Below are 23,850 nucleotides of genomic sequence, written 5' to 3' on the forward strand. Positions count from 1 at the left end.
AAAAAGACCTGTAAATATTTTGGCATTCTTGACAGAAAATAGTTTATAAACTTAAAAGCTCTTCATAAATACACTGCCCATTGCAGGCTTAGTGTCATGCAAGTGTTTAATACCATACCTGAGCTGAAGAGACCAATTACATAAGAAGTAGAAGGCCTCATTTGTAGGGTTTTGTTGCCATGGTTTGGGCGCACCGAATTTAATGTGTGGGCAGAGACTCTGATCCTGTTGTTGTTCACTGTGTGCCCTCATGGCTTCAGTTGTGAATTTAGCTTTTGTTGGTGCTTTCTCATGTGTCTGGAACTGTGACAACTGAGGTTTTCCCACAGGAGTCTCCATGTTGGCTGATGGCCTTTGCTCCTCTGACTTCAGATCTTAAAGTATGACATCTGCGTGACTTCTTAACAACTCTTGTTTAGTGCATTGCATTACCCCTTATGATTTCCTTGAAACTTTACATTTTGGATTTATTTTTTTTTAATAAACATTTCCTAACAGTAATATTACTATAAAATATACACACTTTTCTGGGCTATTTCATATCAGCCAGCACACAGAAAGATTACTTTTGTCCATTGACTTACACCAAGGCATCCAAAATGGCTTAGAAAGTCATATCTCAGGAGGTCATCTCTGAACAAAGCAGAAGTTGCACCTTGAGTACCTGAAATAAAGAGACAAGGTGTGCTTCTTTTGAAAACATAGCAACTGCTTCTCATAAGGTGTTCTTTACTTACTGTGCTCCATGTGAAATGGGGAGATTTGTTCTTTTCTTATATAACTCAACTGAATAAGTCGGATTTGGATTATTTTTTTTCTTTTTTCCAAACCTTTTGGCTCTGTTACCGTTGATCACAAAGCTAACTGCGGAGGCTTTTAAGCCTGCATTCAGTAGCTCTACTTTAAAAAGCCTTTCTTCATACTGAAAACTGTTCTCATACTGAAACCCTGTTGCAACGTGGCATTAGGGTGGATGTTACCTGAAATAAATAAAGAAATCCCACATTTAGTATTCCCTGGAGTGCTGAGAAATGACAGCATACCGCAGTTTATTTGAGCAGTTCTGAGTGTTTCAAAGATCAGTTATTTTTGCAGAAATGACACCTGCTTTTCTGAAATGCAGCCCCCACCACAGCTTCATCCTGTACTTATTTTCTGGCTCACTAAACCCTTGTTGTTCACTCCAATTTCATTTGAAGATGGGCAAAAAAAAGGCCAGCGAGTCATCTTGATTTCTCTGAGGAGTTCTGAATAAATGAATACATTTAGATGCCATTGAATACAGATTTTGCATACTAACAGGTAGATAAAACACATGGTTACAACTGGGTACTATTCTCCTTAAAATTTGTTTTGACATATGTCAGGGTGGTAATTAATTTGCAGATCATATTCATGGCACAGTGTGTGACCCTGCAGAGATAACTTTGTTTACTCAAAATGGCAGCACTTTGTTGGAAATTTAATGGGGTCCTCTCCATTATGTATATTCATAAAAGATCCTTCAGAACTGATTTGTGTGGAAATATTGCTTTTTGGGTAAATCTGTCCCATGGAATGAGAAATAAATGATTACCAAATGAAATGTGCTTTCTTTTCAAAATGAAACAAATCGTAAGTGATGTTTTTAAAAATAAAATGAAATACAATCTTTGAATTTAACACTCTGTTAGGAATGTTGCATTTTTAGACACTAAATAGTAAAGCAATGTCCATTCAAGTAAGAACTGAGTACTGAATTTTCAGCTTGAAATAATGTAAGCCCAATGTTTAATCTTGGTATTTTTCCCCTCTATTTAAAGACACTTCTTTCTTTAGGGACAGTCTCTATTTTCAGATAAAAATCTATATTCATTATCAGACTCATCCTGGTAGCTGCGTAGCATATGTGGACTCCGGCTGAATTTTATGCTTATAGAATTCATTTGTATGTTTTGGTTCTTTAGTTAGGCAAACCACTTTGTTTAGTTCCAGTGGAGTGCGTTTTTGGTTAGGAGGATTTCAGTGCATGGTTCAAAGAAATAAAAGCAGCTGTGAGTATTGATGCTTTGAAAATATTGAGCTTCTTGCACTGTTAAAATTATTGAGCCTTAAGAAAAGTTTAATTTTTGCATCAGGGTAAGGCTTTGCACATTACATAAAGCAGGTCTCAGTGCCTGGACAAAGATCTGTTTGCCAGTTGCTTGGAAATGGGTCTGTTTGTTTATGAAGGGAATGCAATCTTGAAATCTTTTCCTTTTTTTCCATAGTGTTTGTAGATCTTTTCAAGGCAGCCTTATTCTAGTTAATTTGTGTTAGCTGTTGTGTTGCTTCTCCTGTGGTGTCACAGTTGTTTCCCCATTTGATTTTTGATTTTTATTCATTTATGTCACTTCCTTCTCATCAGACAACTTTCTGTGCAGACAGATAGTAGAAAGGATAAAAGATAACTGAATATGTAGTGCTATTTGGAATTACCTTTGTTTGAGTTAACCTCTGTGGAGAACAAAGCATGAGTACATGCTTGGAAGTTTTCTCTGTGAATTTTTCACATACTGTGAACTACCAGCCCTAAAATCTAAATGGGATCAAGGTATGGAGAATCATTCTCTTTGCAGTAGTAGCCTTTAAGATACACCCATCCTCTATGAGGAGTGTTTTAGTGACAAAGCGCAATATGCCAGTATGGTTATTAAGTGCCTGACTAAGACTTTGAATAAATGGTTGAAATTGGAGGCTGTGAAAAGATGTGGAATTTTCATGATGTCATTTCCAAAGCAAATCAAAGTGAAAATTGTCCTTTCCTGTGGACAAAGTGTGCCTGCATGCACTGGTGTGGAAACTGAATCATGCTACCAAGAGCAGGCAATGAACAGGTAAACAAAGGTATTAGTGTTTTCTGCAAGTTGGTTTGTAAAATCTTCCGCCATCTTATAACAAGACAGGAGTAGACTGTAAATGCATGTAAATCCTCTAGAATTTCTTAATGTGAATGTATTTCTGCTGCTGAGATCTTATATAAGCAAATGGAGCCAGATTTTTAATTCCTGCATAATTCATTTTATTAACTATGACCAAGTAGAACATCTGTTAAAATTCCATAATGTTCAGTTCATGGGAAAAAGACAGAAACCATGAGTTCCCTTTGGAGTTTTTCCATTTCCATTAATGTTACAGGACTCTAACAGATGTCTTAAAGGATGTTATTATGAATGAGAAGACAACACAACAGAAAATGAAGTGCCTTGTCCAGTTTCCCCATGTGCAGTCGCTTGTTGGGCAGTGAATTACTTGACTCTTTACATATCTGTATGTTGAGCTTTGTGCAAGCAGTGTCACAGTGAAACAGTGTCTCTTCTGCTGTGAGGTGCTGTAAAAGTGTTTGGGAGAACTGAGTAGGTCTTTTACGTGACTTTAATTTCTCACATCCAAAACCAGGGCAGATGGGCTGAGCCCTAGCCCAGAGGTAGACTGGGAAGGAATTAAAATGAATACTAAATTATTTCTTTAAAGACAGAGGAGATGGAGGGTTGGATCTTTATAATTCGTGGATGAATTGAAAGGAGGAACTTGCAGAAAAATTACTGACAAACAACACAAAAAATCTTACTACCTGCAAGAAAGTGAGAGGTATCTGAAACAGCTGGAAGCAAAATGAGCTTTAATGATGCACCTGTCGCATTTTCTGATCTTTCAAGTTTTGATGAACAAAAGATGCTGAGGAGGTTACATAGAAAAATATGGAACCCAGCTGAGGTGTATTTAAACACTGTTGACCAAGCCAGGGAGGGAGTCTCTGAAGACTGAGCTCAATAGAGAACAGTCTGCAAACACTGAGCCTAGTTTGTTTATCCACTAGAGGTAGTACTGTATGCTTTTCTTTTGTTAGGACATCTTTGTATAAATATCCTGTTCTCTTAGCTGTTAAGTTGTTGGGTTTCTTTTTCTTTTTTAAAGTTGATTTCTGTTGCTGTAGGACAAAAGGAAGGGTTGCTAAGGCTTCCTTGCACAACTGGATCTTTGATCTTCTATCATTCTCTGTATTACAGAGCAGATGTTGATAGAAATAAGCAAACAGGACGTTATCTTAATACAATATTTAGAAAAATAAACATCCTCTCTAATGAAATGCGTGCAGTATCTGCCTTCTATTACCTTCTGGAAAACTGGGCTAGCCTTATTTTATTTTGTGGTTCTAGAGAGGTTAGATTTAACCAGCAATTTGCCAGATAGGATCTGTAAGACTGGGTTTTTGACTTCTGCTGGGCAAACAGCATTTCTTAGGCTTCACTGTTTCCATACAAAACAGCAGCAATGTTGTGGAAGGGGTGGAAGCTATAAAAACTAATTAAGTAGCTAGTCCTTACCTTGTGGGAAACCATGCATAAGTTATGTGAGGTGATTAATAGGAGGAGAGTTGGGGGGGGGGAAGCAAAAACCAAAACCCTCTGCTTCCCTTCAGCTCTTTATCTCTCTGGTTTTTGTTTTGCAGAGTATATCACTAGAGTTGTATCACATACCTAGTAGAACACTTGTATCTTTCTAGATAGCTGTATTCAAAGAGTTGTCATTTTGGAAGGTAAAGGAGGATTGAAAGGGATTATTGTGTGTAAGAGCAGGAGACAGTTCCATGCTCTGGTGTAAGGGCTCATGACCTGGAGCCCCAGTGAAAGTAAAGATGAAGCAGTTCTCCTACTTTTGTGGGCTGTTCTACATATTCATTACTTTCTCCCAATACGTGCAAGAGCAGTATTTGGAAATGAAAATGGAAATCTAAAAAGATACTTATAAAATACTTATGCAGATTGCAAAATAAACCCGCTTTTTGTGATTTACTAGTTTTGAGAACTAGGTTATGTGACTTGCCTTAAAGATAAAATAAACTTGCCAGGATGGGCAGAGATGGAGAGTAAATTCCGTATTGTAAGGTATAGGGGAGAGAGTTGTTTGTTTGTCAGCTATATGCAGCGATCTGGGATTTTTCCCCTTGGATGCCCTCTTTTCCTCAGGCTAGTTGCAACACCCGTATTCACTTCTTCTAAGGCCGAGTGCAGCCAACCTTGCTGCCATTGATTTACTAATATTGCTTACAACTGTAGGGTCTCTCAGACATCAGTGATCATCTTCAGACAAAGACTTTCATATCTTTGGAGTGCATTTGGAAACTTACAGCCTTCCGTGTGGGGTCTACGAACAGACAAAACGTTTCTGAAAACTACGTGCACTAAAAATGGCTTATGTGATTTGATAATACAGATTCTTTTCAAATTAAAGTGTATGCAAGTGGAGTCTTGCAGGAAGCATATTTTACTTCATGCTTGAAATGGAGGCTCTGTTTCCAAGCCTTCTCAAGGCGGCTTACTGAAGCTTTTTTGCAAACAACTTTTTCTGCAGCATTCATGATGCACAAATGCATTTTATGGCTTAGAAGTGATGTGGTCAGCAAGAAAAGTTTGAGAGAACACCAAAATTTGTTCTGATTTTCTTCATGCTGTAAGTTTTTTATTGTTGTCATTTATTCATTGGTTCTTAAGGAATCTTAAGAACTGTATTTTTATTTTTTTTAATTGGTAATGCTTTTTTTTCTTACGTTTGGCACTGGTTTGAAGAACACAGTCCACACGCTATCTGTAGGGGAGAATGTTAATATGAATTTCCCTGCTTTATTTCCTCACCTTAATAAAGTCATCAGTGATAAAGGATTGGGAGGTGGTTACAAATCCCTTATGAAGGAGAACACATGGAAAGAAACCCTTTCCCTGACATGAATGGGGGACTGTAGCAGGAGGGAGGACAGGCAACAGAAGATTCCTCATAGTATAAAAAGAAAAAAGAGGAGAAAAGGCTTAAAGAGGTAAAAGTAGTTAGGTAGCAAATAGAACTGACTGGAAGAAGTATTAAAAAGAGAATGCTATCTGGTAGTGTTGCTGAACACTGAAGCTTTCCAAGGCAAATTAAGTGTATTAAAAGAATAACTCTATCTTCAGTTATTATAGCCTGATAATATGACACTGGAGTCATGTCATATCTGGTAGGGTTGGGTAGCTGTGCCTACTTCTGTAGACTTGTGACTGCTTAAAGGCAAAAAGAAAGAACCAAACAAAAACATGTGGCATTTTTGGCCGAGTGGTTGATTTTGATTCTACAGCTCCATTCCACTATGGGCAACTGTATTTTGTCTGTCTCAGTTCTTTCTGCAGTTTGCAGTGAGAAACAAGATTTCCTGTTTTACCAAGTTGTGCTGCAATCCTGCAGATGGCTGAAGAGTTGCCAGGCTCTATCTGGTGAAGACCGCATTTCATTTGTGGGTGAAGCAATTTGTGTTTGTCTGTACTGAAGCAGGTTGTTATCTAAGCATAAAAAAAGATAGGAGTGTGTGTGGTATATCTGTTTATATAAAATCTGTACAAAGACGTGCGTGCATATACATGTAAAATATGATATTGTTTTTAATAGTACCTTGTAAAGGGTCTTGTACTCTGTGAGGCAAATAGTCATGTAGGCACATAGGATTGGTCTGGAACAAGAAGCAGTTTAGCAATATGGTGCTGGCTTTCAAGGGTGAAATTCTTGCCTGAATTAGACAAAAAAAAACCACACACAAAAAACTTTCATAGTGAGAAATTTCCTTGCAGAATTATCAAAGGCAACAGAGATAATGATTTCTCATCTGTAGGTACAGCAACAGAATTGGAGCGATGTAGCTAAAGCAAGTATAAAGAGAAAGGAGATGAAGATCTGTGCTGCTGCTGCTGAAACCATGCTTCATTTAACCACAAACAATTCCACCAAAACCTGGTGCGTTGCTAGATTTTATAACTATATGTATATATACACGTATGTGTAATATGTGTATGCACATGTGTATTTGTATACTTGCTCTGCTGTTACATGATGTGTATGTAACATGTATGTATACATGTTACGCTGAGAAGCACAAAACTGGGAAGTTAAAACAAAAACACGAGTATTAGAGGTGAAGGTGGGGGAGAAAAAAAGAGGGAGCTTATAAAAAAGGATCTGCAACAGAGCTTATGTAGTTTATCACAGTCCAGATAATGTTGGGGAATACTGGCTGGAGAGCTGTTTGGGTCAACTGGCTACAAGGATAATTCTTTGCGGTAGTTAACACAGAGACCAGCTTGTTGTCTGGAAGGAAACTGGTCTTGATTTCAGTCTTGTGAGTGTAGGACAGGTGACTCCTGAAAAACATAAATGCTGAAAGTCATACTTAGCTACAGAGCATATCAAGGGCCAAGTTTAGCTGGGTTTAGCTAACTGAATACAGCAAACAGCTTTTTTTTGAAGGGAAATCTTGAGAGTGCGCAAGCAGTCAGTCTTTATAATAAACATTTTGTCTGGCTGATGGCAAAGAAGTTAATTTTGGGCATGGGAACTTTGGCTTCTATTTAAAATAAATAAAACCGGAGCACAGTGACCTTTCTTCTGTTCCTTTCTGGGCCTGTTGACTTCAGCGCTACAAGCAGCTGTACACTAGAGGGCACACAGCACCTGTGTTTGCGGCAGTTCTTGCTGCAAGGGATCCAAGCTTGGGATGGTCTGAGGATCCTGGAACTGGCTTTGCTTTAAACCTGCCTCTCAACCAGGTTGCAAAGAAAAGGTAAAATTAGTAATGCTATTCATTTTCTTTGACTGGGGGGAGCAGTCCCCTTGAATTTCCTGGGACTAACTCGTGCTAGTAAAAGAAGTGAGATGTAGTTTGGAAGCAATTTTAACTTTGATTAGGTGATGAATTGTATAGGATCCTGAGGTCTGTAGCATTCCTCCCCTGTATTCCTGCCCTATGAAATAAGGCCAATGTGGTTATAAAGAGGGGAGTGTAAGCTCTGTCATCTTTGAGATAATCTCCATATGATGTGTATCTTAATTTGAGAATCCCACTGGAAAACCAAATCCTTTTTAAGGATGGATAGCATCCTCTATAGCAGTGCAAATTAGGGACTTTTTATTTATTTGGTTGGACTTTGATTTAGTGTTTGTTAATTTTGTTACTGAGTGGCTAGTTAGAATTGTGCAGATGCACAAGAGGAGAATGGCATGTGTTGGTGGGACTTGAGAGATGTAAGGACCCATCTTACGTGCGAGTTTAGTTCAGTGTTGTGGATGGGATGCTTCCATTCAGGGATCTCTGATTTTGAAGAGCAGCTTGGCTGTGGTCACCCTGCTAGAAGAGAGGATTGTTTGCATGGACTGGAGAACTGGAGTTGTAATGGGAGAGCATGCAGTCACTTCATATGTAGCTGGAAGTGCTTGTGGGGGATGGAACGGGAGGGACAGATGGTAGCATGACTTTCATTATTTTTATAGAAATGTAGGCAAAGCAGACCCACTGCGTATACTACAAATGGAAATAGCATTATTAAACCAGGCTCTTATCTTGCTTTTATTTTTCTGTTAATTTTATAGAAGCTAATAAATTATAAGCTCTGCAAATTTTCTTTTTATGCAAGTTGAGTAAGTGAAAACTGTATTCTTGCTTTTCAAAGCCAGCAGCAGGCCTGGCTACAATAAAGTAGATCTTGGCCTGATTGTTTTGGCTTCACACTGCAGATACAGCAACTGTCAGGTCACTGCCAAATCTGGCTGTCCCAGGCTTCAATCTTCTCATGCTGAAGATTGCTGGTGATGCGAGTGAATTTCTGTCATGAGTAAATGTAGGCCTGTGAGTGCTCTCTCAAACAAAAAAAGGAAAGAGAAATATAACCTAGGGTAGTATCTCTGTGTTCTGAGGGAGTAACAGCCAGTGTGTTGTACTCTGTGTTTGCATTTGACATCATACTGTCTCTTAAGCTTTAAAAGGGAAGAGCTGATAAAGAAGTATTCACATGTATCTGAATAAGTAATAAGCTCATAACTGTGTGGGAGGTTATCTCCTCTATTTTTGCTATTGCTGATACAAAATCCTGAAGTGCAAGAAAGTATTTCAGGAGTCTTATTAAATGAAGCACTTAACTCAATCTTGTCTTCCTAAATTTAATGTACCAAATGCCAATTAAAGCAAAATTTGGCCCACTATAGTTTTGCCACTGGCTACATACCTCACAAGTTTGGGGTGGATATTTTTCCTCCTTTTTCTCAAACTCTCTCAGCATTTTGCCTTCTGGCCTGTGCAGCTGTGCTGCTTGTATACTTTCTATTTCTGGAAATGACCCATGCAGTTAGGTCAGTTTGTTTTAGCCTTGCTCCTTGTTGCTGAAGTAGAATAGCACATTTCCCCTAACTGCATAAAAGTCAGGGTAGACAATCTTGATAACTATGATTAATGGGCTTCTCTGCTTTGCTGTGCAGCTGAAGGCTTCCGGAGAGTGTGTCGACTGGGTTACAGCTCCCCAAACCAACTTTTACATAGAAATTATTGCTCAGATTTGATTATACTTTTACAGTTATTTTTATTTGCAGCTTTTGCTATAGGGAAGTCTTTGCACTAGGAATGTGGTATAATGGAGTTTGGAGAGGTAATACTGGCAGGAAAAGCATGTCTTCTTGTTACCTGGTGGTCTGTGGATTGCATTTTCTGTGGCTGAATTTTGCTCTGGGGTTAGCATGCTGTTCTAAAACCTCGCCCTGATCAGCCATGCTAGGAGCTATGGTGGTACTATGGTGGTAGGTGGTAGCGAGTGCTGGTCAGCTTCCATTGTAGTTGGTTCAGTGCAGTGGGTATGTTTGTAGATTACAGTTGTGTTTAGTTCCGGTAAGGTGGCCTTATTTTTATCAAGTTCTATCAGTACCATATTTATCCTTCATGTTGTCATTTTTGTTGGAGGGAAAAGCAAAGGAAATGTCATATTATCCTGATGAAAAAGGATGTCCAGAGACTCCAGAAGCTGCATAACTGCTTCTTCAGAGTTAACATTAAAGAATATAGGGAAGGTGGAGGGGGAACACTGATGTAAGTGATAATAAAAAGAAGGTGCTGAGAAACATTCAGCGTGCACCTTTGTTCATTTGCTTATTAGTGAGAGTACTTTGCAAATTGTCCTTGAAAATCAGAGGCTCAGTTTGCATCCTGCATGTGGGAAAAGCTGGCTGCAGCACAGGCTGAATCCATCCAAGCTTTCTTGGAGGCTGCTCTGCAATTGTAATTGCAGGCCTCCTGAAAGGAGCACATCAGCCTTCCCAATAATTGAATACAAGTCTTAATAGCAAATAATCCTCTTGAAGTTGTGTTTTCTTCCCCCTGCTGCAATCAAAGGAGAGCTTTGTTAAGGCATTAACTAACAAATTAGCTGCTAAATACTGGTAATAACCTATTTCCTATAGATTGCTTTTTAATTATACCCTAAGCTGTGTGATTCCTGAAATCATTTCTTTGGCAAACCAGTATTTGTGGATGTTTCAGAACACTGTAACTAATTGGCAAAAAAACTCACTTCTAAAAGTTATTGTTGGTATCAGAACACACTTTGCTGGTACATTCCTGTCTCCAGAAGAAACATGTTCTTAGTGGTTTGGGGTTTTTTTGTCCATTATTAGTAATTTAATTTAAACATATTGTGCCGTGGTGTGAAATTCTTGTTTTAATTTTACTTCCATGTACCCTAATTAGATTTTAGATAATATAGATTTCTTCCATTTAACTGTTAAACAAAACTTTCTCTGCAAGAGAGAAGGAATGAACCGTTTTATTTTTATGTGCAACGGTAAATCCAAGCTGTATTTGTTCTGCTAATCTGTGTCTCAGCAATCACTTAGAAAGCTAAATGAACTTTGGATTAGGATGGGAGGAGCATTTATTTATTTATTTATTTATTTATGGTATGTTCGTTGCTTTTCCTCCCCAGATTTCAATAAAGGCTGTTCTTCTTCCAATATATCACTCTGCTTCCCTTCAAACCTGACTCTTCTATAAAGGAGCACAGCCATCAGAACTGGCAAGCGTTAAGCTTGATAATTAGTTCAATATAGTGACCAATTCTGTGAATTACGAGTTCAAAGCAACATATGGACATGGATGAAATCAGATTTTGGCATTTCTCACTTAGATTGTTTCAGGACACTGCTGGAGCTTCTTTGATCTGTAAATAACAACTGCAGTTCAGTGCCTTGCTTAAAATACTTCAAACGCATTCATGACTTCTGCTTTTAGATATAGACCTCGCTTCTAGTTATAGTCCTGAATCACATTAATATGGCTATTCATGTTTTGAGATTTCATAGAGAAAGCTCTCAAAGACAGCTCTTTCCTTCATGTTTTGAGAGAAGCAGCAAACGTTTCTCTGCCTTAATCTGTGTTCCAGACCAGATCAACAGATGCTTTATGAAATGAAAAGCAACCACCTCCTGTATTGCAGCTCCTTTACAGTCTGGTGGCAATTGGTGTCTTCCTTTTACTCTTGCAGTAACATTAAGAAAAAGAAGAAAAGTGAAATGAAGGTTTATTTTCAGTGCACCATTCAGTTACCTATGTCGTGACTCCATTCCCTCCTGTAGCTTGCATGTTGCAGCTGCTCCCCAGTTCTCGACTCTGCAATGCTTTCAGCACAGTATGCCATAGATAGACAGTAGTTGGAGACAACCAGCCAGGCTCTTTGTTGCTCTCTAAAGATATACACAGGTGCTGACTTGGTTCAATAAGCAGCCCTGCCTTTCAGTGGTTAGTTAAATGCACCGCTTCTGGGCTTATCAGTCAGCTGTGAAAGGGCTGTATGATTTCTTGGTAACAATGGAATGTGGGAATTATCGATACTTGGTGTTTTACCAGCAGCTTTCCAGCTGGGTAACTCCATTGCCTCTAATTTAGCTCCCACTGTTTTGCTTAGAAAAGTTCAGCATTCAGCTGGAGTGCAGTGGATTTCTTTTTCTGCTGCAGTTAGCTGTGTGATTACCCGAATTCTACACAAACAATAAAGAGTTGTTTTCATTGTGCTTTGGGGTCTACTTAAATCAAGCTCTTGTCCTATACGAATCTTAAACTACAAATTTGTACCCTGTGAAAATTCACTGCATCCCCCTCCCTCCCCATAAGCTTGAAACTGAGCAGAAAGACAAGCCTTGTTTCTGAGGAGCCCCATCCCTTTTCTGTTTATAGTCCCTTGATGAGATGCCAGATACCTCTCTCTCGGTGGAGCATTTATTTTCATGGGCAGCAGATGAGAACACCCAAGGAGGAAAGTCAGACTTGCCTGACAGGATCAGACCCATGTTCTATCCAGTATCTTGTCTCTCCTTGGGGCCAGATGGAAAATCCTCAGGGAAGTCGGGAGTAGGAAAAGTGCCCTGCTGAGTTTCAGACTTGCATCTGGCAGCTATTAAAAGGCAAACGTTCACTCTCTCTTCGAGTGAGTCCTTGTTACTACAAGCACCTCCAACAAAAATGACTGTACAAGTAGTTACTACAAATCCCAAACTTTTACGTTAGTCTTCTTAAATGGATGCAGCTGGCTCAGAGATTTCTTGCACCAGTAATTGATTTCTGAGGGGCAACTTAAATTTATTTTTGGGAAAATTAATGATCCTTCCTATTTATTCCCTATTTATGTTTCCCTTCAGGTTTCTCCTCCCAAATGCCCTTATTTATTTCTATATCTTCCCTTGCAAGGCATCCTACTGCACAGATCCCCACAAAAGCTTAAGTATGTATCAGTTATAGTCATGTGGCAGGGGGCTACTCAGAGTGCCTGTTTGGCAATCCCTCACCTTTGTTGCAAAGTCCTTTGAAATCTGCAGTTCATGATCTGAAAGGTAATGACCAGGAGAAGAGCTGACAAAGCTGTGGGCAGAGAACACGTTTCAGGAAGATGTCTCACCATGAAGATTCTTGGCAGCTTCAGGACAACTTCATCTCCGTCCTGCTGTGTTGGCAGCGTTTCCATGTTGTGGGGAAAAAAGGAAAGCTCTGCACGTCCAAAGAACCCTGAGGTCTGTAGGTAGTGTGATACAAGAGAAAGGCCTGGCTGGAGCTATCACAAAAAGGAAAATAGCAGAAGAGAGCAAGGGGATGAAGCTTGTGGGATTAAATCAGGCAGTACTTGTTCTGTAGGTTAGTATCTGAAGCTTCTGAGGTTTGTTATATTCTAGTGAATGTTATTCCTCTTCCAAACATCTATAATATTTCAATCAAATTTGTGTCCCCCCAGGTTATATTATGCATTTTTTTTAGTTATTTAGTTTTCCTATTTAGCCTTTTTGGTCCTCTGAAATGGTCATGTTGTTTGTGTGCTCACACTTGATGTCAAGGTAATCAGTAGGAATTCAGTACTGGTTTCACCAAGGCTCTTTATTTTATTTTTTTTTCTACATTTGTTTAAAGTCTGGGTATGTGTTTATACTCTTCATGTTGAATTTTACATAGTTAGGAGATGCTTATTCTGAACACGTGGTGGTACTAGCAGTTATTTACAGAACATGTGGTTACTGCAAGAATAAAATTAGAAACTAAGCATAGGAATCTGTGTGGCAGATTAGGCACTGCTGGCCTCAACTGTCATTGACTGGAAGAAGAATAAAGCTTCTGATGCTTCTACAGACCTGCTACAGCATTCCCTTCCTTGATATTATGGTATCCATCATACACCATAGAGAGATCAGTGTCTTCCTGGATGAGCGCTGTCTGTGTGATTTTTTGGATGTAATTTTGTCTTCTCACTGTGCTTTTTACAATCCACATCTCTCAGACTGATGTGACTATGTAAAATACAAGTTGCTTTTAAAAAGCAAGGGGTGCGTACCTCTAATAACCGTGGAAACAAAAAGGGTCTGAGAAGCAAACTAGATTCTATGGTGAAGTTTCAAGCCCAATCCAGCGAAAGAGCTGTGATATATTTCCTTTCATTCTTGTATTTTTAGAACCCGTTTCATGCTGGCTGATGTTGATTCAGGATTTTAGGAGGGCACTTGATTAAAGCTGTGTAATTTGTGCTATCTGAGAAGCTGATGAACTTCAGTGGCTTGTGCACATGGTGCCTGAGAGCACGCTTACCCTGCCTAGATGTTCCTGATATGTGGGAGAGAAAATGAGAGAAAAGCAGCAAGAATTTGAGTAAGGAAGAAATACTTAGAAATAGATGTTTGAGATTGGTAAACAGAGGGAATTCTGCTTGAGATGCTGCATGTTCAAGATGTTGAAAGGCAAGATGCAGCAAATCTTTTTACTTTAATCTTTTTACTTTAACATGAGTCAATATGTTGCACAGATCCATGAGACAGGTTAACATACATTGTGCAGTCCAGCATCTTAACCTCTGACTGACCCCAGCAATGGTACAGCATTACAAATGCATCCTACAGGGAAAGATGAACAAATTTCTTAAGCCATTGGATGCAAACAAAGCTCTTGGAATTACTTGAGAATACCTCCCTGTTCCTTTGCTCCATCACCTCTTGTGCCCTGAGATGTATTTATTGTGGCCAGCACTAGGAAAATTCAGTCTGCCTATTGGTGTTTTGTGCTGAAAGTGACTAAAATTACCTTTCCTTTTCCAGTGCTGTCAAACTTACATTTAGTTTTGTGTCCTTTTAGAGATTTCCAGACCACCGTGTGTGATGGCTCTCAGCTCAGCATGCAGATATCTGTGATTTGACAAAGTAACCCCTTTTCTTAATTCACATCAGCATAAGGGAGCATGAAGAAGGGAATGAAAGCATGGTTTTCTTGACAGTCCTAAGCACCTGCATCAGCAGTTTAGGAATTAAGTTATTCAGGCCACAGGGATCCTGTGTATTACCAGGTGACCTAAAAAGAACGCGTATTCTCAGCTGTGATTTCATCTTCATGCCTTCCCCAAAGCTAACAGACATTCAGAGCCACCGCTAACAGAGAGGAAGGAGTTTAGAACTTCCAGAAACAAATAAGGCTGCTGAAGTGTTCAAATACTGATTGAGCTCTTAAACTTTTCCATATATGATTTCAAAATGTGTCCTTTGTGTTTTAAGAGAAGTATTCCCATCACCAGATTTGCGTTCTTTAAGCTGCCCCGTGTCTTTAGTTAACATAGAGAAATAGTAGCAATGAGTAGAGCTTGGGTAGTATTGCTAGGAGGAAACCAGCTCAAGTATCTGATATGAATTTGTTGCCACCTCCTTAACACAAACCCTGTCCTGTGTGCTTTTGGAAATGCATGGAGTTGAGGTATGGATGCACGCTCAGGGCTGCCATTCTGCTCTTCCCTTACTCAGCAAGGTGTGTAGTGTGGCTGCAGGAAGGAGATTGCTTTCAATGTTCAGAGGTTATTTTTTTAATTTTGCTGTATGTTGAGAAAACTCTGTGAATATGCGAAATCCAGTGTTTTGTCTTAGAGGTGCACTGGAGAAGGGTTAATACTGTTGCCACCTGGAAGTCTGGTGCCAAGACTGTGCCTGTATCTATGGACCCCTTAAGTGACTCATCAGCTACCAACCTTCTAAAGTTGTGTGCAACAGGTTGATATTAGGGAGGTATTTTTAGAGCTTTCCCCCTGTTTCTTTCCTTCTAAATGGTGTTTCCCTGTGTGTTTTTAGCATGCAGTGACGTGCGGAGCCCTGGCTCCTGTTGTCACGCTTAGCTGTGGTGATGCTATAGAAATGTACTAATTCATGGAGTGAATTATTGAGGTTAACGTTTGATCTCTCAGTCCACCATGAAATGTTCATCTTGAAGCGGTATGGCCTTCGACTGCTTGAAATACTCATTTTTTCCTGTGAGATGCTAACATGGAGACTACTTTTACTGTATTGTATATATAGATAATTCCTTTTTCCTCTCTGAGGACAAATGTGACCTTGATTAAATTGTTTCTATTTTTAATCAACTTTAAGGTTCCTGGAACTTCTGAAGTTCTCAGCAGCTGTTCCTCAGATGTCTGCTGGCCTGCCAGTCTCGCACATTTCCCCATCTCCTTGGCAGGACTAAGGACTCCAAACAAATCTTAAACAGCCCATAATCCCATTTTTTGACTCAGGTGCTGCCCTGAGTTTGGAAAAGGGCACATCAAATGGTTTATCTAGAGAGGGGATGTATGTTAAAGAGCACTTCAGCTTTGGTAGTTGCACAGTAATTCCTGATCACTGGATCTTTCTGCTTCCAGTCATTTTTTAACCAACAAGGTTCCTTGGAGGGTAGAACATGGGCAAAATCTCTCAGGCTCCTGCTTTACTCTGTAATCCAGCACCACAAACCAGCAGTCCTTGGAATTTAAGCAGCTTTGCCATTTATTTACACAGGTTTGCGGTGACTTTGTTTGCTTTTCTTTCATTTGTTGTTCCCCTCCTGCCCTCGTTATTTTGGATGGTTCTGTTTTCTTTAGGGAAGTCTGAGTGAGTGCACACATGCAGACTTCCCAGCACATTCATCCAGTTCTATCTAAATATGGTGTAGTACTTGTAATACTGAATTACTACAAGCAGCAGAAATATGCTTTTCTAAAAATGAACCATAGTCAGATGTCCTGGCCATTCGGTAGGTTATTTATTATATCTTGTTTTGTTGCTTACTGGTATGTCAGTGAAATAAATTAATGTTTTAAATAAATTAAATTTGTTGGAATCAGATTATGAGGATTTGGAGGAGGTGGAAACCTTAGTACCAATTAAGTGCTATTATCCAAGTGATCAGTTAAAATCTTACCACCCAGGCACTGTGTAGTTGGAGCCAGTGGAAGGCCAAACCCAACGATGATGATGAAATTTGAACCAGCAGCACAATATGGTATTAAGAATTGACAAAAGCTTTGAATTTTACTGTCATATCCAAATACTGTCATTTATCACATCTCAGGTATTCATTGAAAATATATACGAGCTACAGTCCAAATACCTGTGGAAATTAAGAGATTGAAGATGTATTATGGGAACTCCTGCAGCCCCTCAGGGTTAAAAAGGAAGAATACTTTTTGGTACGGAATGTCCTTATACTTCATCAGCACAGATGTCCTTTCAGTGATTGTTATGGATGATCTGCTAGCAACAAAATCATGATGCAGGTCTGAGCTACCACTCTCTCCTTTTCCTGGTAGATATAAGACCACTTAATTGGAGATTTAGTTATGGAATTTTCTCTCAGCAAACGGAATTCCATAGTTTATTATACTGAAATTCCTGAAATAGCAAGGAAAAATAGAACATTAAAAAAGGATCAGGCAACTTAAAGCAAAGATAATTGAATTGCATGCTGTTGTATACGCATTGAGTTGTAATGGCCTGTTGTAAATCAGACTTATAAATCGAACAGATTTGCTGAAGTGGAGTTTTACTGTTGTTGTGTTATTTTCATAATTGCACCCATAGCAGTTAAGTGTCATAATTGCTTGAATGGCCTTAGGAATCTTTTTTTCTTGTGTTTGGTCCTTGCTCCTTTTGTTTTAGGCTTTAGCACTGCTTGTCAGGTTCTATATAGGCCTATCAATGTTATTCCTGCCATTGGTGCTGTTATTTGTGACTGGAAGCGCTACTATTTAAGTCAGTCAGAGGTGTTTCTGTAATTACATTTATATTGCAGCTTAACAACAGTTCAGAAGAGTGTAAAGCTCCCAGTGTGCTTTAGTTCTATTTGAAAGTGGATACCCAGGCTGCAGTTTGGATCAGAGACAGTAAAATTGGATAGCATTTTGTGACCATAAAGCTTTTCTGTTCAATCGCATCTGAATATCCCGCATTACTGAAACTGGAAGATTTTTCTGTACAAACATGTTTTGAAATATTTTATTACATTGAAGAAAAAATCATGATAAAATAGAACTGTCAGCCTTTTCTGTGTAGCAGCTACGCTGCTCTCCAGGTTCCTGTTAACTTCAGTATGAAGTGCTTGAATGGGATGTTTGCAAGATCAGAGTGCTTCTAGGCATGTAGATGGAAGATATCCTGGGTTTCTTTACTTGATGAAGCATGTTGAGTGAACAGGAAATTACTAGTACCCTTTCTCTTCTTCTTGTATTTTTCCATAGCATCAGTAGCTATAAGAAGTTTGCTGCCTAACAAGTTGTCCTTCAACAGTAAAGAAAGGACCAAAAACATTTTGCAGGTTCTGAAAACTGAAGTACCATAAATGTGGGTACAGTCCAGGAGATAAAGCTTGAATGAGCTTTCTGGTCAAGCAAACAAGAGTACCTTGGGATGAAAGAAAGCAGAATTTAGCAATGCTCACTTTTTAGCAGGATTCTTAACCAATATATCCTTTACTGGCTGTGCTTACACTGACACAAAAAACCTTTTGATTAACAGTGCCTATAAAGAGCAGATGGTATCTTCTGCATGTGTTTTAATATGAGAAGGTATTGAGTACAGATTGAGACCATGCATATTTTAGATCAGATGTGTCTGTAAACTCCATTTCAGTGTTACCTGGGCTTTGAAGAACTTATGACATTTAATATGTCTACAGACATCCCATAAATTCTTAGCAACCCCACCTGCCTCCCTGTGCTAAGTTCCTGCTGTTACAAGTGGAGCTTTGATGGATATTTAGATTGCACCATAATGTTCTTTCCTTCTAAGATATGGTTTTTCCTCACAGAGAAGGATTGTGTTATGGCCGTGGCTAAGCAATGTTGCAAGTGAAATGGAAAGGAGTAGTTCTTCCTACAGCAGTGGATACGCTTTCCTGAAACCCCAAAAGCTTGGTCAAAAATGTTTAGTATATACTTAGAGTTCTTTATACTGACACTGTCTCTTTCCCCAGTTTTGAAATGATTGCAATAATCATCACCTTGATAGATACTATTCTGTTTCTTACATGCCTGTTAATCTTGTGACCTCACAGCCACCACCTTCCTCTACCTTTTCTGCCATCCATTCTAAGTATCAGGAGTCTCAGTTATAGGAACCTGGCAGGGCTTTCTTTGTTTTCCTTTTCAGGAATCACCTAATAATTATGAGATGAAGTTTTGCATACATAGCTGTCTGAAACTACAGATCCTTTTTCTGAGGGGGAATACTTGCTATCCTTATACCTCAATACCAATCCAACTATGTAGTGCTCCATTAATAGGAGCCAGGCAGAAACATCAGTGGGAGGCTGCAGTCTGAGATTTTCATTATTGCTTTTCTGTGTTGTTGCCGTGCTTGTAAAGTCACAAGTTATCCAGTGTTTTTATGAGAAGTGTATGCTGTTTATCTGACCAGAAAGCTTATATAGCTTAGATTTTTATCATCTTCCTTGTTTGTCTTCAGAATTGACCTCTATGTGAAGATTTCCAGTAGACAACCATTTGATCAGAGCTGGCTTTGAATCATCAAATCATTGAGGTTGGAAAAGACCTCCGAGATCATCTAGTCCAACTGTTCAGCTACCACCAGTATTTCCTCACTAAACCATATCCCTGAGTGTAACATCTAAACATTTTTTGATCACCTCCAGGGATGGTGGCTCCATCATCCCCTGGGCAGTCCCTTGCAGCACATGACCACTCTTTCAGAGAAGAAATTTTTCACAATATGCAACCTGAAACTGTCCCGGTGCAACTTGGACACAAGGGAACTGCCGCTATTGCTAATTACATGAGAGAAGAAGCCAACCCCCACATCAACACAACCTCCTTTCAGGCAGAAGTAGACAGCTACAAGGTCTTTCCTGAGCCTCTTTTTCTCCAGACTAAACAATCTCAGACTTTGAGAGGTTTGCCCTAGAACTTTCTGGAAGATCTCATCACTTAATGGTTTAATTTATACTTTAATCATTTGACTTCTGTGGAAAATCATACACTCCTGTGGAAAACATACAGCCCTGAAGGAGGAGAGCTGTGATCTTGCAGCTAGTGGAAATGTTTTTCTGTTACAGTAGCGGGGTCTGACCTTCTGTAAGCCTGTGAGACAGCTCAACAAGAAACCGTGGTCATGCATGTGCTGCTCTAAGCTTTGAAACAAAACTGGGGATCTGTAAACATGATCAGAATTTTCCTTGATTTGTTGAAGAATAGATCCGCAGTTGAGATCTATTGTGAAAAGCATTCAGAAGATTGTCTCTTCAGAGACTTATTACTTTTTAATGCAACAGAAATCACAAAGAAGTTCTGTTTCCAGGTAGATTCCATGTGTGTTATCATTGCACATGTGGCTGGCACACTTGGTTTCTGCAGACTCTGATGTAATATGAACAATCCATAAAAATGCTATCAAAACCACAGCCTTGCTGTTGTACTGACTGTCCTCCCAGTTAAAGGTTGGCTCTGAGCTGAAGACCTTCTGATCCAATGGATGAGACAAAGGGAAACCATCCTGTCCAGGTGTCAGTTCCAGAAGGATGGAGTTCTCTGCCCAGGCTTCTGCTATTGACTTCCTACCCAGTTGGTGAATTCTCCTGATTTCAGGCCAGTTTCTTAAATGAGAGACCATCCTGCTGCCTCGCTTAAAGGATTCTGTTGTAAACTAAGAACTGAGAACATACCTGGCATTCTGCAAGGCACTGAGAGTTTTGAATGTCACGCTGGTTGATTTTGCTAATGATCTACTTAGAAACTCGATGTACGTATGTGGTGACTTATGCTCACTTCTGAGCCCCAGAATAACATAGGCTTGTAGCTCAAGCTTCTGCACAACAGCGTGCTTGAGACTACACAAACTTAACTTGCACAGGCTCGGGGTTATACTTGTTTCCCACAATTTTCTGCGTGTTTGTCTCTAAACGAACCATGAAATGATTCAGTGCCCACATGTGGTTTTAATAACAGGCATATGTGGGCAAATGAGCAAATACAGAATGTTCGACTGGAAGTTTCCAGCATACGATATGGGTTAAAATCAAGGTAGACTTGGAGTAGGGTATTTTTCAGTGTCGGTTTATTACTTTTGAGTTGTATGATGTTTCAGATGAGACTTCTATCTATAACTTTATAACAACAGCTGTGGTGGGAATACTTAATGAAGGGCAGATTTGGAGAAAGAAGTTCCAGTTTGATTTTCACTCGAGTTGATTATTTTTCTGAAAAGTTTGTGTTGTGTTTCTTTGGTTTTGTTGGATTGCTATTATTTGTTTTTGTGTCTGAGGGAAAGTGCAGCAAATACCTTTCTGTGATCTTGTTCTAGCTGTGAGTTATGTCCAGGGCTCATATTTATCAAATGGGAGGTCACATTGGACATCTGCATCTCAAAAACAGCTACTGCTGTAGTTATATTCTGGCTTCAGTGTGTTTTATGGTTGTTGTTGTGTTTGTTTTTTTCAGAGTCCAGAGCAATCCTTCCTTTCTTGCACCCTCAGCTATGCAAAATGCTTCAGAAAAGACTGTATTTTATTATTATTTTATTAAGAGATAATTAAGTCCCCAGATTTTAAAAATCTTTTTTTCTCATCTTTTTTTCCCACCTCAGAAACGTTTCTTCTTCAGTGGATACTGGAATGAGACTGTGACATTCCACTAACCCAAAATCAGAACAAGCAATTTCTTGCTATTAGATGGGGAATCTCTCATAGTCGGCTCTGACTTTTATTTTCCTTTGCTCCCAGATGTGAAGGTTTAAAGTTGCTTTAGGAATAACTAGCAAAAGCTAATGATCTGGCTTAAGCTTGTTGATGAAATACACATTGAGAATTGCCTTTGTCAGCCTTTGAGACCGATGTCCTTGTGTGAGAAAGGGAGGAAAAACACAGTAAGAGCCACAGGGAAGAAAAAATGATAAATAAAGGCAAATATACTCAAAAGTTTTCTTCAGAGGGGAAAAGAAAAATCTGTTCCAATGTTTGTGATGAGAAGGTGAAAAAGTAATGACCTAAATTACTCTGGGGAACTCTCCAGCATTGCAGCACCTGAGTTGATCATCTGTGCAGATCATCCATCACAAGAGGCCATAAAAATTGGTTAGACAAACATGCAGGGAACAGGCTCTGCCCTTGGTCAGGGGAATGAAGGGCCTTTGAATCCTGTTTCCTCCATAATATTGTAACTTTGGGGAAAGGCGGGTGTAGTTGGAAGAGAGGACAAACAAGAATTGCAAGGAAGCAGAGCTATTCTTGGGAATGCAGTTCTTCAGGTTGTTGTGTGCAGTAAGAGACTTCAGTGAAACAGATGGATAAAGTCTGTTAATTTTGTTTTAAATTGAATTGCTACACCTGTGTTACTGGAAGAGTTGTTTCTCTGTGGAGATTTGTTCAGTACCTAAATGATGTGTGAAAGCAACTGTTGGTATATTGCTGTGTGTATGAGCCATGCGTGTTGGTTTGTTCTTGCTGAGAGCTTTGCAATCAAGAGGAGTTACACTTCACGTATGTAGATCTTCTTGCTGCTCTGTGAGGAGCTTAGGTCTATGACTAACATGCGTAAAACAATAAAAGTGGGTTTTAGACCAGCAGTTTTAAAGCATGTCATCTGGGCATATAATCTGGAGAAGGCCAAGTGGTCAGTGCTTTGTGCATGCAGATGACCACAGGAGCACTCTGAGGCTGAGGGACGAGACGTGCCCCTGTGGCTCTCCTTGTTTTCTGCCTGCCTTGGGTTTGGATCCAGCCCCAGGAAGTTGATAGCAGTTCTCATGAAGCAGAGACTACAGCATCAATTCAAATAATTGTGTGATCGAGAGGGGAAACGTGCTTCTCTGAAGCATAAACATCCCAAGGTACTGTAACTGATAACACCTGTATGCAGTTATTTTATCTCTGGGCTCATCGGGTTTTAGGAGCAGAGCCATATCTTAAAGGAGCTGTCACAGCAATCCTTGTTTGCCTTCAAGGTGTCTCCTAAAGTGCTCCTGAAGGTAATTAATCACCTAATAAGATACACTCTTTGACAGCAGGTGGAATTTGGAAATTAATTTGCACCCTGTAAATGGCATTTCTAAAACTATAATTATCATGAAAGGAAGAAATGAGCTGTGTCAGGTGTATAGATGATTTATCTGTCAAGAGTAAACTGTCACCAAAGTGGCACTTAAGTGTCTGTGCTGCATTTCTTTTGAGTGAATTGAGCAATGGCATTTGCCTTCCCTTCCGTATTTTTGCAAGTCCTGGGGCAAATCTTCAGCTGTATGTAAAGAGTTTGGTACAAAAGTGACCTGCAACAGAATTACAGCTGCTGCCCCATTGCTTCCTGTGTAACTCTTTATCTGCAGAAATGCCCTTGCCCTCCTCAGAGGATGTGACAAACCTTGTGCTGCCCAATGGGCTGTTTGGATTTCTCTTTCTCTATCCGAATGGTGGATTTTGCGAAGTGGATGTTGGTAACATCAGGAAATATTAAGGGGGGTGAGGAGGAGAATTCAGACTCCTAGAACCCAGACTGTTCTCACCATACAAGAATAGTCCCATTTTAAAAGTGAACTGTTGACAAGAATACCATCAAAATCAAGCAATTGCATTTTGAAAAGGTATCACAAAAGTGTCATGATGTGAAGTGATGCTCTGCATCAGAGCATCCAAAGATTTAGTTTGGTTATGTAGGTAAAGGCTGCTTGGTTGCAGCCTTTGCTGTGAAATTGCTGCTAATGACTGTTTTAGTTGCTACTTCTGAAACATATTTGTTGCTGATAGTGTAATTTGCTGGCTTCAAAGTATGTGTGGTGGGCTGATATAATACATGTACTTTGTGTGACATGGAAAAAATAGTCTCACTATTACATATTAATCTTGCATTATTGGTGCTTTAATTTCAGAGAAAGCCCAGGAGGATTTCTATTCATTTGTATTGTACTGACTTCTCTAATGTATACATTAGCCCTCTAGGAAGGGCTGTGCCGGAGTATTTCCCTTATACTTGTTTGCCCAAGGTTATGTTCACTTCCAAAGACACGAGGATACTCGGTGCCACTGGCGTGATTCAAAATTCTTGCCCTCAGTGAGGATATTTCTTGAGTTAAAACCCCTTGAGAAAAACATGTGGAAGAGTGAAACTATTGACAGTGCCCTTTGTATTGAAGTCTTCAGAATGTCGTCTCCAACAGCCAGGAATTGAGTTTGTGGGAAGGCATCACCAACATGAAGAAAGCAGCCATTCTAAGAAACCCTCATTTGATGCT

General features: G+C 39.5%; 1 protein-coding gene across 9 annotated transcripts in view; it reads left to right on the top strand.

The window, feature by feature from the left end:
* Window positions 1-23,850, top strand: part of SLC25A26 (solute carrier family 25 member 26) — an 80,271-nt gene that overhangs the window by 20,373 nt on the left and 36,048 nt on the right. Inside the window, exons 6-7 of one of the 9 annotated variants that reach the window (XM_015875197.2) lie at window positions 6,656-6,777; window positions 7,455-7,584. The exons of the other annotated variants lie outside the window; for them this stretch is intronic. Of the exons in view, the coding sequence (XP_015730683.1) occupies window positions 6,656-6,777; window positions 7,455-7,569 (237 nt within the window). The 3' untranslated portion in view covers window positions 7,570-7,584. Of the gene's footprint in view, window positions 1-6,655; window positions 6,778-7,454; window positions 7,585-23,850 lie in introns of those variants that run through there. 9 annotated transcript variants of the gene reach the window in all.

Source organism: Coturnix japonica, chromosome 12, assembly GCF_001577835.2.
Source record: "Coturnix japonica isolate 7356 chromosome 12, Coturnix japonica 2.1, whole genome shotgun sequence".
NCBI lineage: Eukaryota > Metazoa > Chordata > Aves > Galliformes > Phasianidae > Coturnix > Coturnix japonica.